The following is a 19,489-nucleotide window of genomic DNA, read 5'->3' as shown; positions in this document are numbered from 1 at the left end:
ATATTATCTTACATTTTTAAACACTGAAAATTTAAAATATGAAAAAGTTAAAAATATTAATATCTCAGCCATAACAATGTAAAACCAAAAATTATGAAAACTGTGAAAACAATTTTACAACTCAGATAAAACAAGCTTCACATTTATTCTTTTAAATAATTTTTAAAAAATGTGTAAAAAATGCATATTCATCACCTTGATTTTTTTTAGAAAAGTCTAAATAGATTTTTGTGGTAATCATCTTTATGCCACAAATGCTGTTGAATGAACTTAACTTATATTCTGTGCTGGTGAAGAGAAGTAACCATTTGTGGGAAAACTCAGCTTAACAAGCTGTGAGCAAACAAATTGCATGGGAATGCAAAAAGAAAGTGAGCACTACTATGATGCTGCAAACTTTTTTTTCTCTCTCTTCCTGCTCTCCTTTTTCGATCTTCTTAGAGTTAACGCTTCTTTAAGTAGAACAGGATAATGCAGAAGTAACACATAAAGGTTTTGCCTAAAGCTTCCTTCACGCCTGTGACCTGATTAGTGTAGAGAGGACAGAGGAGGAAATTTTGCATCTCCCGAAAATGTGGAGAACAGACGAAAATAGAGATGGAGAGATCACAGTGAAACACATTGCTAAAAAAAAAGACAGAATGGATGCAGGAACGAGGAAAAGATTAACCTGCCTAATGGTTTAGTCGATTTCACCTCATGTTTTTACACAACTGTTCTCCTAAAGGGTCAAAAGAAAGTGGCAGTGCTTTCAAACCGTCCCCGCGAGAAGGTAAAGTTAACACACACACGGCCCATATCTGCCAAAAACTACTGAGAGAGAGAAAAGCGAATGATTTATACGCCAGCATGCGAAAATTACTATTTTTGTTGTGGACTTTTATTGTATGAAGGACAAAAGGATGAGAGGAGATGCAGTGATGTTAAATGACCTACATATATGCAGAAGATCTTAGATGATGTCCTATATAGAGGCGAGTACACAGCTCAGATACTGTCCCTATAAATGGCAGGTGTTACTGGCTTTTATTACTCTTGTTCCAGAGCACCATGTTATTCTGTGATGGAAACACACTCCAGTTTAGGACTCCAATAAACTCTCATTCTAATCTAGTGTAATGGTTTTTGATATGCAAATTTAACATGAACATTCTTAAACATGACTCAAGTTACAACTTCATAATTATTTTTATTTTTTTTAAATATCTTTTTACTAGTTGTCAGTGTAATTCTATCTCAGCGATTTTTGAGAGAGTATAGGGACGAAGTGCATGCACTTCACAGTGAATATTTACTGGCCTCTCTGCCATCTTATTCTTCTTCTTTTTTTTTTTTTTTTTTTTCTTTTTTTTTGGAAATATGCTCTTTTATCTCTGCTTGGTAAATCCTAAAGTTCTTAAAGCATTAACATGAAGGAAATACGGGCTTATGCAGGTCTGAAAATTCCTGTAGTAATCCAGAGAGGCAGCTTTATAACCCTCCGTCTGATGATAGGATGTCACCTGTCAGATCCCTGTTGGCTTCTTCTGTAATGAGAGACAATAATAACAGCAAATTAAAGAGGTGCCAGAACCTGAACAGGAGAAATAGACTTCCACAATTAACCTTTTAACATCTGCCAGAGATGAGATTGAACTCTTCCCTGGTTACAATATGATCAATTTGCCCTGTGAACTTACTTAAGTGATTCAATTCATAGCAGAAAGTAGTTTAATTATTCACTTGGTTGATAAGCTGTATCCTTTATTGTATTGTTAATAAATATTAGCTTTCTCTCTTTTCCCATGCTCAGATGTTAGTTGTTAGTTTCCATAAATATGGTGTACGTTTATAGCAGTAAAATCACAAGTGATATTTTTGAGATTTTTTTTAGAGATAAAATTAACTTTGTATAAAAAGCAGCTTGTTTTAAACACGTCTAACATCTGTATCCCCCTTAAAATAACCCATCCTTCAAGTGCTTGACCTTTTTAAAAAAAATGTATCCAAACGATTCAAATATGACCACTATATTTAAAATTTCTTTGTTGCAAAAAAATACTTTATCAAATTTAAAATAGCTCATTTTAACTACCAGAAAAAACATATTAAGAATTTTCCTGTTTCACAATTTTTTTTTGAGTTTCCTAAACTTGTCACACCCACGATCCTAACTTCATTTGGACTCTTTCTACATCAAGTAAACAATCTGTTTCCATTTTCCCTGTTACCCAAATTATTGGACAAAAAAATGCATGCAAAAATACAATTAAAATACATGCGATTCTGTTTAATTGTGATGTCCTCTTCTTCTTCTCCTTGTTCATCTTCCTTGATAAATCGCATCACACGAATCACACGTTCACACATGTTCCAAATTTGGTAACAAGGTGGCCAAATGTATCAAATTAAAACCTGATGTGAAGTAGAGAAAATAAAGCTGATAATATTTAGTCTGGACTCCCGAGGTCTATCAAAACTAGGTGAGCTTCAGCTTCCCCTGACATGTTTTTAAATAACCTTATAATGTCTTAAAAGCGAGACAAGGTGGTGTAATGGTTCACTTCATATGGTACATATTTACTAACATACAAGACGAGTCAACAGCTGCTAAATGACTCCGTTACACTCATCCTTTGCTCATCATTGATTTCCATCCCATGTGTGTCTGTTTACCTGCTTCACAATCCCACTGAAAACATGCATTCATTAAGTTCAGTTTAAAACATTTATTCGGTTTTTCAGACTATACTCTTTATTTTCACAGACTTTCCCATCAACACATTTGAGAGTATTTACATGATTCTCTGATTAATGTTTTTTTTTTTTTTAAATGACGGACTCTCATAGTTAATGAAGCTGTGGAGCTTAATTTAATCAATCTCTTTTTTTTTTATAATTGTGGATAATCTGTTATTAGTATAATATGAGTTTTTGTTTAGAATGTCATCAGGGTTGTAAAGGCCAGCTGGCTTGCTGAAGTCCGTCAAAGGGAATATTACAGTAACACACACAAACAACCCTAACTCACTCACTGACTGATCTTGTTGAAGTTTGTTGGTGTGGCTGTTTGTGTGTGAATGTGTAGGTCTGTTTGAGGAAGCAGTCTGTTTGTAAAATGTTTACAGTACTGCTTTTTTTCCATTGCTGTTATTTCCTGTGCATGTGGATATTTGTGTGTGTGCACGTATGCTTTGGGAACAGGAATGTTAAAGTTTCTGTGTGTGTGTGTGTGTGTGTGTATGTGTGTGTGTGTGTGTGTGTGTTTGGGACAGATGTTAAGTCTCTGTCTGTCTTTTTCTCTCCCCTTCGTTCTTCGTCTCCCTACTGGGGCCACAACACTTATTTACATTTCATTCATCACAGAGAGCCGCGGATAGAAACACAAACAGTGGACTATTTGGGTTCAGTCTTTCACTGCGATAAGGGCTTCAATTACGCCCCATCATGAAGGAACTTCCTGTTTGAGCCCAGAATAAAGGATGTTTGCTCTTATCCTTTCAGCTGGGCTTTTTTCATCAAAGAGCAGTTCCGTTTAAATGTTTTTGCATCTGTTTCAAGCTGTCTTCAATTCATATTACATGTTATATTACAAAGTCACATTTATTTCTATAGAACTTTATACAATACAGATTGTTTCAAAGCAGCTTCACAGTGAGAAAAAGGGAAATAACAGTGTTATTGTATAAAAATATATCAATTATGAAACAAATTCAATTGCAGCTGTAAAGCAGCTTTACTGAAGCAAAAATGGTAATATCTAACTGACCGGTGTCAAGTCTAATTTTGATTTAATATTGTTTGAACCAACCTAAATAGTATTTATTTATAATGTTATAAATTTATATCAACACAACAAAATTTTACTGGTTAAATCAGGTTGAAATATCTCTTTCAGGAAAGAGATATTTGCAGATTAGCATTTTTACAGTGCAACAGTCTAATTTTGCAGCGTAGTTTAGTTCGATGCTGATTCAGTTCAGTTCAATACATTGGATGCGTCAATGTTGCAAAGTTCATCAGTTATGAAATAAATTCAGACCATTGTCAAACCATTGTAAGACCATTCAAGTTGTAAATATTATTGTAAGGAATTTTACAAGAAAATACTATTTCAGCCGTTCTACATCAACATTTGAATGTTTACTTCACTGTGTTGCTTCCAGTTTCTTTGTAATTGTGAAATTTACTTGCAATTTCTGAGTGGAAATTGTTTCAACACCAATTGTTTCATTCTCCAGAGCATATCTATAGAAGACAATAGTGCGATTATTCATCTCAAATCAGATATAAGTCAGTTCAGTTAATAGTATTGACGCTGAAAAGGTCATCAGTTATGAAATAACTTCAAAGTCAGCTCTACAGAAGACAATAATGTCATTATCCGGCTCAATTCAGTTGAAGTTTTATACTCATCAGAAAGTATCAGTGGCGTCATACTGGTAATATTACTGAATATTAGTTGTGTTTTAAGCCCTAATTGAGCAAGTCTAAGATGACACTTATAGAAACTAGCAAGACACCCTTCATAATGCAAAAGGAGTGTATAAATTCATGTGAACTTATTTGACAAATAACTCTCTGCCTGATGAAATATACCTGTCAGAAAGAGTCCGTCTCTGCTAATGGGTAGACAAACACTTTTTCATTCTTCACTTCATTAACCCTGAATATTAATATGGTCATCCTGGCTTCTCCTTCTTTTTTGATTGGTTTATTTTCTCCAGCTTATCCCGATGACAGCTTTATAGTGAAACGGGTAGTTATTCTAAAGATAAGGGATTGAGGTATCTATCTCTCTTAGTTCCTTTTTTTCTGTTTGTGTAATCTAAAGTAATCAGTTTCCTCTGTAAAATACTGTACGTCCTGCTCTCTTATCTCTTAGTGCTGTGGACACAGATCATCACCGTTTAGATGAGTTCCTACTGAATGTTTGTCAGGGCAATACAGGAGAATTAGGACCCCCTCGTCATCCTCTAATTTTCTCTGTCCCCACCCCATTTTGTTTGTGGCAGTGGGCAGCCCTGAGGGGGTTGTGCCCCGTTCATACCCCAGTAATTGATGAATTGTATGTGGTATGCAAATGAGAATCCATAAATCTTATGAATGACAGCTTAATTTATGTGAGCTTTAATGAATGCAGGATTAGATTTTAATTAAATGTCCTCAAAGGCACCCTGAGTTGTACATTGCATTCTTGTTCTCTCTCTCTTTCTCTTTCCCCCTCTGACTCACTCTTTCATAGACTACCATGTTAATCTTAAGTCTTGTTTCCTGTGCACATCTGTCCTCTCAAATGAAGTATCTAGAAAAATTGCGGTGATAAAAAAAAACTCTTCGTTAAGGGGTCGTAGTTAATGAATCGTACAGGGAGAGAGAGAGAGTAAAAATTGTGCCTTATCTGCTGATCTCTCTTTGAATTTCTTGAGTCATTTCCGCTGCATGGCTTAACCACATTTAATCTGATTCCATCAGTATCAGTTTAATTAAAATATCGGCCCATTAGGAATTATTAAAAATGTCAGCCTGTTAGGCATTGAGCATGGCTGAAGGAAGAGAGAAGACAGTACTTCACCAGAGCTGTGTCATTGGCACTAGAGTTTGCTGTTATTGTGAACTGAATCTGACCAGTAGTGACGCAGCACAGAATATGATCATGTTTCCGTGGATATAAAACACAAAACTTTGTGGGTTTCAACTGGTTCTTGGTAAAGCTGACTGAGAAAGACCACAGAATGAAGTTCACCTGGATCTCATTTCCAGAAACATAGATGAGACGTCTGTGTGTGTGTGTGTGTGTGTGTGTGTGTGTGTGGTATGTGGTTTATGAGGACCAGAGCCAGACAGTAATGTAGTACATTTACTTGAGTACAGTACTTAAGTAAAATTTTGAGGGATCTGTACTTTACTGAGTATCATTTTTGGGGAGGATTCATGACTTTACTCAAGTACATTTGAGAGGCAAATATTGTACTCTTTACTCTGCTACATTTCTATCCATAACCATAAGTACCAGTTACTTCTTCTAAAAAAAAATGTAAAAAAAGGAAAAAAGAAAAATCTAGGAAACCATCAATTTGTTGTTTCCATCTCAAACGTGATTGGATTGTGCAGGCGCCACTGATTGCGACAGACTATCAGCAATCACCTTCAGCTTTCCGCCAGAGGCTTCATGACATTTGATTGAATTGAAGTGCAGTACACACACACACAGAGAGAGAGTTGTCACACAGAGGGCCCTATTTTAACGATCTAAATGCTAAGTGTAAAGCGCACGGCGCATGTGCACTAAGGGCATGTTAAAATACACTTTTGCTATTTTAACAACCGAAAAAAAAGCACCAGGATGCTTTTTTTTTTGGAATGGGTTGTCCCTATTCTCTTAATGAGTAATGGGCATAACATTCATCTCCCATTCCCTTTAAGAGCGAGATGAGCTCGTGCCTTGGTGGATCACAATTCACATGGCGGAATTTGTTGGTGGAAAAGCTGAACGATTCTCCACGATTCTCAAGCGAAGAAACCGATCTGCTCGTGTGCAAAGTTAAATCGCGTAAGCAGATCATCTACGGGACAAGCAGGAATCCACCAAAGCTCTGCGCAATGAGTCAGTTAATATATAAAGTGAAAGTGAAAGTGACGTGACATATGGACACAAGTATGTGACCCATACTCAGAATCCTTTTGTTTTTAATATTTGGCATGATTGTGTGATGCGCATCCCTGTGTGTAATAAGCAAAGTCAACTCGCACTGTAGACCCACCCAGAGCGCTCTTTAAATAACAAAAAAATATTGCGCAATTTACTTTACACTTTAGACCAGGTTTGAGTTGGTCTATGGGGCAGACTATTTTCAGCTCCTTAAAATAGCAGTGGGCCAGCAATGACCTGAACACACCTCTTTTTTAGACCAGCACGCCCATGGGCACACAAATGAGCTGAATTGTATTTTTCCTTCTTTGTACGCTGACCTAAACACAGCTGATTAGCTGATTTTCTTTAATCATTATTATTTTCTCTTCTATGCTGCGTGTATAACACGGTCGGGTTCAGAGATGTCAGGTTCAGAGGTGTCTGGTTTAGGTTTATTGATTTGATTGATATAAAAACAGAGAAACTCACATGTATATACAATTGTTAGCTGAATTTCCTTTTCTGATGTTACACATTAACGTAACTGAGTATTTGCTTTCTTGAGTATGCTGTGTGTTTGACACAGTCAGGTTCAAATGTGTGTGCAAAAAATCCATTAAAACTCTAGCAGAGGTTTGTCACAGCGTTGCCATTATGCTGTTGCCTTGTGGGCAAGTGAGAAATGTTAAATAAAGCAACATGGTAAAAAGATATAAATGACTTGATTTAACTTTCAATTCCTTTTACATTCTCCAAGGTATTAACATTAACATTTTTCACAACTCCATGTAGGATACTTCTGTACATAAATGTAAGCACTGTGCAGTAGTAATGCAATATTTAGAAAATGTACTCTTGTATTCTTGATACTCAAGTACTTTTACATAAGTAGACATCTGACTGTAGTGCATTTACTTGTACTTGAGTAAAATTTAGCAAGGGGTATCTGTACTTTTACTCAAGCAATGAAGCTGTGTACTCTGATGTGTCTGCCTCTGAAGAAGTCACACATGTGTATAATGACATGGGTACTACAACGAAAACATGGTTTATGAGGACACTTCCTATGTCCCCGTAAAACAGAAGGCTTTATAAACATACAAAACAGTGTTTTATGAAATTCATACATTGGCAGTAGTTTTCCGTGAGGAGTAGGTTTAGTTGTAGGGCGATAGAAAATATAGTTTGTACAAAAACTATATAAAAAATAAATTACGCCTACGGAGAGTCCCCATAAATCACAAATGCAAGAGTGTGTGAGAGAGAGGGAGAGAGAGAGAGAGAGAGAGAGAGAGAGAGAGAGAGAGAGCGCGTTCGTGAGAGTAATAAGATGAGTTTAAATAAAATCTGTTCTTGAATCATAACAGAACCTAGGTTTAAAAACGTGTACTATATTCTTAGAAATATACTCTTTGTATTCATGTTAATTTCATGCAATTTTGAAAAACCTTTATACAATTTCCCCCCAAAAAAATATTATAAATTAATGAATGTCATTAAGATTTTGTTGAGTCGTGTTTTTTTTTCCAAATATTAATAAGCTGTGAACCAGTTATTATAATATATATATATATATATATATATATATATATATATATATATATATATATATATATAATAATATATATATATATATATATATATATATATATATATATATAATAAGTAATAAAAATATTATGTCATACTACTTTGTTACTCATTAAGAATTCAAATTTTAATGAGGCTTTTTTTCTTGGTTTTGATATTATTACAGTAGGACAGTACATTTGTTTACTTATAGTCCCACAAAAAAAAAAAAAAAAAATTTAAATTCAGAAATTTCAAAAATGACATTACAGATTTAATTTGATCCCGTTTTTTAACATAAATAGATCCAGACAAATATATGAATTCATATACAGCAACAATCATCATGACTGTCAGACAAACACGCACCCATAGACTAGTCATATCTTCCATTTTGTGTGTGTGTGGGGGGGGGGGGGGGGGTGAGAGAACGGGGTGAGAAATAAACCTGTGATAATCCTCTCCCATTTCAAAGGTCAGGCGCTGTGATAAAATATCTATTTTGTTCATTTATTTACTCTCTGCAGTGGACCGATAAAGAAACAGTACAATTAGGGAATTGAGAGAGGGTGAATTTAAAAGGGCAAATGGTGGAGAGCTTAATATTTTATGAAGGATGATTGGTGCTCACGAGTACTGGGGGAGGTGTGAGCGGAGGATCTGCACAAAATAGAGGACTTTTTTTCTGGAATGCTCAGCAAAATCATAAAGAGCTTTTTTTTTTTTTTTAAGTAAATGCTTTCCGCTTGCTCAGTTGGTGTAGATAAAGATACACGAGGGTCAAAACAATCAGAAGTGCTCCATGTTGAGTCAAACTGTTTCCCTTCCCATTCAGACTCAATTAGGTGAGTCTAGATAAACACTTCAAGCTAATGCAGATGTTATTTGTGTGTGCTGCTGAGAGCCGTGGTTGATTTTAGTGCGTGTAAACTCAACAAATTTAAATTGCACATGAATGAGCAGGAGCAGGTAACAAGGTGAGCAGCATGCATTATACATGAGCAAAAAATCGGCTGATTATGGAAAAGGGAGATGAGTCTACTGTCTGATCTAATTAGAGAGCGAGAAAAAGAGAAGGGTGGGGTACAAGAGATTGTCCTTGAGAGCATTTACTGATCCATGCTAGTATGCAGAGTAGATTTAGTCCAACTCTGAACAGAAATGTTTGTGTATGAGTGTGTGCGAGCCATGCCTTGATTTAAAATAAAAAGATTTAAACTGGGGCTAGTTTGTCACACTTTTGTACTGCAAGCAGTAAAAAAAAAAAAAAAAAAATATATATATATATATGTATATATGTATATATATATATATATATATATATATATATATACAGTATAGAGAAGGTCAGTTTGTGTATAAACCTTGGCTATAGGGAGTAAAAATATATAGTTAATTGAACACAAGTTGTTATTTATGTCAACAGGACCTTTTCAGCAGAATCACTACACCAAAATATAAAATAAAAGACAAAAAGAATCTAAAATTCTATTTATTTATTTTTTTTTTTGAAAATAAGGACAAGAAATACAAAGAAATAACAAGTAACACTGAAATAGTATTTTCCTGTAGGTCGAACTCCAATAAACAACTTTCAAAATATTTGTATAGTGTATGCCAGAATGGTTTTTATTATTAATTATCCATTGCTTATCAAAGTTAAATATGACAGATAAATCAGATGAGGCTGGAATTTTAGTTCAGAAAACAGAATTTTATTTAAATTTTTTGTACAGTAGTAGTAGTATTTAAGAACATTTGGGTGTTTGAAACCTCTGCTTAAGAAAAACTCACATTTGAGTAAATGGACATTTGAGAACATATAGTTGCTGAGATATAGCACTTGTGACAATTAGCCTTAGGCCTACTTGGAAGTTTCTAATCTTTCTGTACCTTGTCTATACTTCGGGTGCGTGACATGATGCAGCAAAACTACAACGGTCCCATTATAATCAACAAAACTGTCTACACTGCAACTTCCAACTGGCTTCTAAACTTGTTGCATGTAACCGAATGGAAAAGGTTGTCTAACATTTGGTGTTCATCTTTCAGCTCCAGACCTGGCAGACCTCCTAAACGAACCCAGAGCATGACCTCACCCGAGAGCCCTCATGTCCTGTCCCACTCCGTCTCTGGACTCATGTCCTCAGGAATGATGTCTCACACTGGTAAGAAAATGAGGAAGTTCTCCTACCTCACAGTTACTGCCAGAACAAACAAACCTCATTCTTTCTCAAATGAGCAAAGCAGATTTTAAGAGGATCAAATCAGGATTTGTAATTAAAAGTGAAAGGAGAATAGGAAAAGGAACTAGTCAGTTAATGGTTTAACTGAAGAATTACTCTGTATCCTAACCAGACGTCATGTGATAAGATACCAGCGACAAGCAGTTTGTCTGTCCACATTAGTCACGACCAATCAGAAGAGCATGTGGGCGGAGTCTCTGTGCAAGTATACTGCTGTCTCACAATTGCAACAAAATGGACAAGTACATAATCAAATCAAAGTAAAACTTTTTACCATTATTCAAAATACATGCTCATTGACTGATACAATATTTTTCTCAGAATACACTCAATTGTTTGCATATTGTTAGAACTCAATTGTTTCAATAGTTATTCATAGTTATAGTTATACTAGTTTTCATCAATCAAATCAATAGTTCAATAGTTATTTTCAATATCTGAGGCTTTATTTCAGAGATTAGCAGAAGTGTGTTTCTACCTCACTAGCATCACCAAATGGAACTGAAATAATAGTGAGAAAAAGAGTGACTGTTTTCAAATAGGTTTCCCAAACACTGCAATTGGTTAGTTAAACTGATAGCCCCACCCACACACACGCTATTGGTTGAGCCATTGTTGCTATGCTGGACTGAACAGGATGCTCTTTTTTTCTGACAGTTTTACAGAGCCACAGTGTTTAAACGTTTTGGGGGAGAATCAGCCTGCAAATGGCTTAAGAATTTAAGAATATTTTGACATAAAACTAACTTCAGTTTTCTTCACCTTTTTAATTCAGCTGCTTGAAATGGTGCTTATTTCCACAGACCAGTTGCATCCTGCTAGATTTCTGTGTCAGTCACTTTAAACAGCACTTATCTGAAGTGACGCGAATAAACAATCTGACTCATGCTGTGCTGTAGAAAAGCCCAAAGTCAACAAAACACAGCTACTGTTTCCACACTCACAATGCAGGTTTGCCTGAGGTAGTATGTAACCTCATCTTGCCAACTCTAATTTGCCCTTTATTGTGTTGTGATATTATGATTAAAACCTTTTAGATTTTGCCTGAAGATATGTTCACCTCGGCCTCTGTGGTGTCAGCTCTCCTCTTTCTTAAAAGAGTGTCGTTTAATGCAGGAAAACTTCTGTCCATCCTGCATCCTGAAGCTAAATGCATCGACTTCTAAGCTGCCCTTCTCTTTGTGTAAGTGCGTGCGCAGTCTGCTGGTTATGACTTCTCAAAGAGAGCCTGAAAAGGGCTGCGCATTTGTACTCATTTAGAAAGAGCAGGTGATGGAGAGAGAAAGAGTAAGAGGGAGAAAGATAATGCTCAATAGCACAGGCCTCTTTTATCTTCAGCAGAGGTCACACTATCAGTGTCAGCCACAGAGATGGGAACTCAAAGGCCACTAGGGAGATAGAGAAAAAGAGAGAGAGGACAGTTTTTTCCCTCTTTGAGTGGATTGCAGGCCGAGAGTGGGGAATGCTTTGATATTGTCCTCTTCACAGGCTGAATAGGGACCTTGGCTTTCATGCTCTGATCTTGACATTTAGTGAAAGCATTTGGAGAGCAACTGAGAGAGTGCGAAAAAAAAAAACACCCCGCTCCTAAAGCTCACTGCCAGAGCTTGCCTCATATTTGCACATAACTGTTGTGCATTGCAGCTAAATGCTAGTGCATGAAAGCTAAATTTGAGAGCGGTTTGCCCAGACTAGAGCGCAGACTTTAAAAGGATACACCTTAGACGCATCAGAACTGGAAGGATATCACAAAGTCAGTGTTTGGGATGAAAAGGCATATTTTCTTCTGAATAATTCTGTTAGTCTGTATGAATAAATAAGTCAAGCCAACATCATCTGTCTTACTTTAACCAACCTACAGTGGCATGTTTAGATAGTAGTGTAGAGATCTGCATTTTGGTTGCTCTCACATCACAAAATGAGCAGCTTCAGTTTTGTCATAAAAATAGTACTAGATCTTAAACATTTGGGTTGCACATGCATATATTTCTATCATTTAATAAATCCCCCAAAACAAAACATATACAAGAAACAAGCAGTGTGGAGGAATGTGGCTACTGCTTTTATTAGATAGTTTGCACCTCACCTGTTGCAACCTACAGGTGAATAGGGAATTAACAAAATCCTTGTGCATAATTCCTTTTAAAAATTTTCCAAGTTAATATTGCGTTACAGACACCCCCCAAAATCTGCATATTCAAAATGTGTACGATTATGAGCACCCCTCATGTTTCGTCAAGTCACCTTTATTTATATAGTGCTTTAAACAAAATACATTGCGTTAAAGCAACTGAACAACATTCATTAGGAAAATAATGTCAAATGTAAAATTTTGTCAATAATGTAAAATGACAGTTGAAGGCACTTCATCAATGAATTCAGTGATGTCATCTCTGTTCAGTTTAAATAGTGTAAGAAACCAGGCCTGGTCCTCTCTCGTCCGTCACTGTCGTCACTCCAGTTTTATATCCTTCCATCTCCTCCGTGGGACTTGAGACCGGTGGGTCGAGCAGGTGTCGCTCATTTCCAATCATTCCACTGGCCTCGCTCCTGTTCCCACGTCTCTCGGCCCCGCCCCACTCGTCACAGTGACCCCAACTAAGCAAGCCAGAGGCGACGGCAGCAAGGAACCAAAACTCCATCGGTGACAGAATGGTGAAAAAATCTTGGGAGAAACCAGGCTCAGTTGAGGGGCCAGTTCTCCTCTGACCAGATGAAACCAGTTTAATTCCAGGCTGCAGCAAAGTCAGATTGTGCAGAAAAATCATCTGTTTCCTGTGTAAAATTAAAAAAGTAAGACACGCATGTATGATGGAATTCAGAAGGAAAGTGCTGAAAAACACAAATTTGGATGAAAAGCCTATTTAATGAAGGCTTTGGCAAATGTGATGTGTACACTAGTGTGGATATAAAAATATTTTTTTGTAAGCATTTCTACTATAGATTGTAGATTTAAAAAAAGTCTGTACAATTTATTCTAATGATATTAATTTCAACATATAATACATTTTAACATTTCAAATTGTGTACATTATTAGATTAATAAATATATAAATTACTTTTTCAATTAATTTTTATATGTTCTTTTTTTTTGGCTCCAGAAAGTTAATTACATGGATAAAAAGCTACATTCCAAAAACATTTTCACTGTTCCCAAGGGGGCTATATTAGAGTGATCTCAATCTTAAAACAGCTTGCCTTCATTTTGCCTTACTGAGATCTTTTTAAAGCTAGAAGAGGAAAGAGAGGAGTAGCATGTAACAATTACAAGTTGCGTGCGCTAGAAGCAGCTCTCTGTGCAATGAAGGGAAGCTAATCTAATTTTAATTGAATTATAATGTGTACACACACACACACACACAGTTAACAAGGGTTATTGGAGACTTGTGACAGTGGGCAGCTGCCAGGCAGCCTGGATTATCAGCGAATGACAGAAGAGCAAATCTCAACTTTCAGATGTCACCTGGTTCAGCTGATCCAGGACCTGCTCTTCAAAGCTGGTGTCTGATGGTAGTTAGATGGAAATATTAGTCAATCGACTGATTGCAGAGCAGTGTCATGAGCTAGAGAGTAAGTTTAGCTTTGGGGTGACTCTATGGGTAATAATAGACCTGTTGTTATCATCTAATGTTACAGTGCCAGTGTGTTCTTCTATCAAATTCAATTATGGGATGTGAAATATTCATAATTGCTTTCACAAAAGCATTTGAATGAGGCACATTTATGGAAAAGCGGTGAGGTCAATCTGTTAACAATTATTCATATCCACATATTCTCACAAGATTTAAGCAGTTGAAGTGAAAAGAAACAGAATGATTATGAATGAACACATTTTCTTTCCCTCTCTGTTTAATACTCTGACAGGCCTGACAGCTGCCACACTCGCTGAAGCCATGAAGAAGAAGATCAAATTGGAGGTGATGAATAGTTACCATGGCAATAATAACCACGGCACAGACTCTGAGAATGGTGACATCACCTCCAGCATGGGTACGTGTCAGTTCCTCTCTTAAACTGAAGCTCATATGTCAAGCCATCCGAAATGCTCATGCCCTAAGAATCCTGGTCCAACACTTAATACTTTTTTATATCAGATATCTTCTGGGAACAGTGTTTAGATAAGTATTTAAATGTAATCCACACTATCCTTACAATTACACAACACACACACACACACAACAGACAGCAATGAGAAAATAGCAGTATATTGCATCAGGTATGCAACTTGCCATTCGTGTTTTTTTTTCATGTCTTTCCTTCTCCGATTTAAGTTAACAAATAAACCTGAAAAGATTTCCAGCCCCAGAAAACACTCACCTATTATGTAATTGACATGAACCAGTAGCAGTTTGAAGATGTTTAACAGTCAGCGCAAATGTTTTCTGGAAAGTTGCTATTTTAAACCACTAAAACTCCAAAACACCATTTGTTTTTTGACAGATTTAGTTTGAAATGAGGTTGATTTCACTTGAAGCATATTGAGTTGCCTTTTCATGCAACATTTATTATTTCATGTTTCAATGAGATGTATAATTTCTGAATGTACAGAAACGTCTCATTTCCAAAGCAGTGATTTGATTCAGGCAGGTTTTGTGAACACTTCCTGTCTGGCACTGGTTGGCACAACAGGAAGTCATGGCCCCAAACTCGTTGTCATTGGTTGTGCCAATAGTGCCATGTTGGGACACTCAAAAATACAGTACAATTTTTTTCCAACCCAATATGAATTACTTACACATATAGTTAGCTATGTGCATTAAACTTGGATTTAAAAGCTTTTAAAAGTAAAAAGTTACATATAGCAAAAGAGAGAACTTGCCATTATTCTATGATGCGGTGCTTATTTTCTAGAAAATATCCATTGATGCAGTGCTTATTTTTCAGAAACTGTGCATTACAAGCAGATTTAAGCAATAAAACACCATGAAAATGAGGTTGTGACCTTTCTGAAGGGAAAAAGTGAAAACAGAGGCCAAGATGTCACATCGAGAGGGAGAAGTGTGAATAAGATTAGCCAGGTTTTACCCAAAAAATGCTAATAAGAAGGAGCTTTTTTATCTTCAGCAATTTAGAGTGAGAATAACCTTGAGTGTGGACTCTTGATGTGGAATATTAATTCAGCTGAAGGGAGACCAGTCTTTCCTTTAACGTTCTTTCCATCTTCAAAATGTCTGTCTCTTTCCATCTACCAGGTTCTGTGGCCTGTCATTTTAATACTCACACAATGACAGTCTGAAGTGACATATCTGAAAACATCAGTCTCTGATGCCTGTGTTTTGATCCTGAACCCTCATCCACTGGTCATATGATTATTTACATTTGACCAACACAAACTCTTCCCAGAATAGCACTCACAGTCTGAGAAATGTGATGCGTTCAAACTAAACCCAGAAGATTGAACAGATCTGCAGGGATGTGCGGCATGTGTGAGGCCGGCTAGACAGATACAGCAGTGTTAGAGAGGAACTCCAGTGGCAATGGTCCAGTTGGTGATTGGGACACTGTTTTTAGCAACTCCCCCTCTACCCTGATTATCAGGATATGAGCTCATCTCTGGTTAAATAGAGGTTCTTATAACAGCTGTGCCCCCGAGCAGGAAGCGGAGGGCTCTGGATATAGTCACACCGTCCTTTCAAGGAGGAATTTGGAGAGGATGTATCTTGTTGATGCTAAGTTGGTGAAAGACAGCATGCAGGTAGTTAAAAGCAGTTATGTGTATTGTATACAATCATAAACTCACACAACACGAGGGCTTTTTTAAAGATATGTAATCTCAGCAGGTTTGCTTCAGAAAACTGATTTTACATTAGAGTTAGAGTGGTGACACAAAACCAAAAAAGTTCTTATAATCAACATTGAAATTCATTAATGTATTTAAAATACCAATATTTATTCATGTTCTTTTATCAATGGTAATTTATTAACATTACCATGAAAACTCAAAAAACTTAAATTAAGTATTTGGTCTCTTGAGATTAGATTTTTCTTTCATTAGCTAATAATTTAATGCAGTTGGGATTCAAACTTGCTGTAAGGCAACAATGCTACCCATTGAGCCACAACTAATTCACATATAAACCTATTTATTTTGTTACTCTAACTATGAATAATATAAAGGGATTGGAAAATTGGAAGAGAAGAGAAGAGGTAAAGATGGAGGACGTCAAGTCAAGAAATATTTCGTGATCTCCATTGCTGCAGTTCCACGAGCACATCTTGTCTTTTAGAGCCTGTCTCTTACTCTCATGGGACTGAGCTGACAGATAAGCCGACTTCCCCAAAAATTGTAATGGAAAAAAAATGGGATTCCTGTAGAAACATAATCAGGAAAAACTGCATGATAAAAGAAGAACAGTTAATGAAGTGAAACATTTTCCGCCTTTTTCCTTTTAATTCCTATAACATCCTTTTAGAATCAGCATAAAAATGAAGTGTGAATAAAGGAAATTCTCAGAGGAGTCACTGAACAAAAGATGACTTCTCTGGAGTGGTGCAAACTTTTCTCAAAACTCTCCACTGGTGGAAAGGAATGCTTTAGTGCGGAGTAATTAACAGCTTCATAATTGCCTCAGCATTGCAGACAACAAATTCCATGTAAACATTGATCAACACACATAGATAGAACTCATCAAATATGGAAAACAGAAACTATACTGAGCTTTCTTGATGTGAGAACCATTGAGGTTTGTTGTCATGCGTCAACTAAGCATGTTTTATATCAAATATGAACACGTGAGATTCGGTTTATATTTGCTATACACTCCCAGAATTTTTTTTAGAAATTAAAAAAGTTAATATAAAGCAATAAAGGGTTGCTGGAGGAGAGTGACTAAATGATGACAGATTTTTCTCTAGATTCTCTCTTACTTTTAGTACATTGGAAATAGTCTTATATTATTCTCATGCAGCATCAGAAAGCACAGATGTAGACAAAAAGACTTAAGGTTCTGAGATCGAGACCAAGGCCATGTCTCAAGACCAAAACTTCAACTGAGCTGTAGGTATAAAAGAACGGTGCATTTTACTGCATTTGTGTCACAAACGTTTTATCCATTACTGCAAAATGCATAATTAGATATGGTATTGAATCATAAGTGAATGGGGATGTAGTGTCATCTCTAATAAAACTTTTTTTTTCCTTTAGGGGTTGAATTTAGGCTTTTATTTTCATAACGAAGCTGCTGTATGGAACAGTGACCTTTAGGAAAAAGGGCTGAATCATGAGACAGAGAAGACTCCTACATTGAGTGAGGACTTTTTATAATTAGAGTTTCATAGAAATTGGTGTGAAAGCAAAGGGAGATACTTTTCACAGAGTTTGTTTAGTAGAATTGAGTTGTTCTCTCCGAAATATGCTCGTGAACTCTTGGACAGCCTTAAGGAAATACAATGTTTGGTGGCAGCTAACTGGAATTAAAAAGGTATGTGTCATTTCTACACAGCCAGTGAAGAAGTCCCTCCTTAAAGTCATGCCATTGGTTGACCTTTTGTTGCAAAGTTCAGCATAGCATAGCCCTGTTAGACCCTGCTTGTAGACTTTACTTTAAAATATAAAATGTAGAGATTATAAGCCAAAACATGTTTACAGACCCACAAATACACCACCATTCAAAAGTTTTTTTTTTTCTTTCTTTTTTTATCAAAGAAATATGCAAGAGAAGAAGAAGTGAATATAAATTATTCCTGTGACCGCAAAGCTGTATTTTCAGCAGCCATTGCTCCAGTCTCCGATCAGGGTCACATGATCCTTCAGAAATCATTCTAATATGCTAAGTTAAAGCAACATTTTAACATTAAAAATGAAAGCAGTGTGCTGTGGAAACTGATATACTTGAATACAAGTCATCCTCCATACATCTCAACTTCCCATTTAAAACGAATAATAACAGGTGTTAATAAAAATACACACAAGTGCAATTTTTGTTTTAGTTTATTATGTATTGATTAAAATTATATGCTGAGTTACATTGATATATTTCCCTAATATATATGCATTTTCATTAAAATGACCACACACATATTTAATTAGTCTGTGTTTGTTCTTTAATAAAGTCTGTGCATGTTTTCTCTCTCTCTCTCTCTCTCTCTCTCTCTCTTTTGGATTACACAGAGCAGATGCCTGATGCTCACTGTAAACACAAGTAATCACAAGCAGCTGTGGGTGGCAAAAGTGTGTGTGTCTGTGTGATGTTCTCTGTCTTGAGCACTCAATAATTCTGCTGCGTGTTCCTCTAACCAGACAAACAGTGGGAGTGTGGGATAGCACCATAGTTCAACACACTGCCTCTTAACACTTCCTTCTCCAGTTCTGCTCCAAGCAGATCTTATTTTCTGTAGTAAGAAGTCATTTTGAGCTCAATTTATTTCTATTCTCAGCCACAGATCATCTCATCTCTTGCAGCCAAAGACTGAAAATCACATCCTCACAGGTTCTTTTTCATCCACGTATCAAAATATCTGCTCCTTCATTAACTTTACCCAAACCTTTCAAGGGCCTCACCACATAACTCCTTATTCCATCTCTCTCTTTTTTTATCCCTTTCTCTTTCCCACTGCAGTTGTTGTTGCTTGTTTTGTGATCTTTCCACAAGGGAAGTAATTTAACAGTAAGCACATGGAGGCATCATTAATTTCATCTAAAAGAGAAATGAGGCTTCCGGTTTTCCATAATCCCCTCCCCCACTCCCTGCTGACGGGAATGTGGAAATCACTCCATGGTGTCTAACCACTACAAAGACCAGAGCTAAATGCACAGACTAAACACCTAGACCACAGCTGTTTACTGGCAACCGCACCTTTGTCTGGGAAATAATGCTTGTCTATCGCTACTGTTTTATATACGGCTGTCAGGCTAGAACACGTTAAATGCCTTTAATGGGGAAATTGAGAAAACATAGTCTTATCGTAGGTTAGAAATTAATCAGAGATATTGTAGTGTTTGAGAAATCGAAATATACACTGGGATCAGCGCTATAGAAATGTTTCCCACATGTATGTGTCACAGATAGAGTCTCTTGCTTTCATGGCACATGACTTCCTTTCATGGCACAAAAAACATTTA

The 19,489-nt window shown here is 36.4% G+C and overlaps 1 protein-coding gene across 2 annotated transcripts in view; it reads left to right on the top strand.

The window, feature by feature from the left end:
* The window catches only part of LOC113106314 (dachshund homolog 1-like), a 50,941-nt gene that overhangs the window by 11,919 nt on the left and 19,533 nt on the right, over positions 1 to 19,489 (top strand). For both annotated transcript variants that reach the window (XM_026268088.1, XM_026268095.1), the window contains exons 2-3: positions 10,235 to 10,350; positions 14,293 to 14,418. In XM_026268088.1, coding sequence (XP_026123873.1) covers positions 10,235 to 10,350; positions 14,293 to 14,418 — 242 coding nt within the window. The remainder of the gene's footprint in view (positions 1 to 10,234; positions 10,351 to 14,292; positions 14,419 to 19,489) is intronic.

The sequence above is a fragment of the Carassius auratus genome, chromosome 1 (genome assembly GCF_003368295.1).
Source record: "Carassius auratus strain Wakin chromosome 1, ASM336829v1, whole genome shotgun sequence".
Taxonomy (NCBI): domain Eukaryota; kingdom Metazoa; phylum Chordata; class Actinopteri; order Cypriniformes; family Cyprinidae; genus Carassius; species Carassius auratus.
This window is presented reverse-complemented; position numbering and strand designations above follow the sequence as displayed.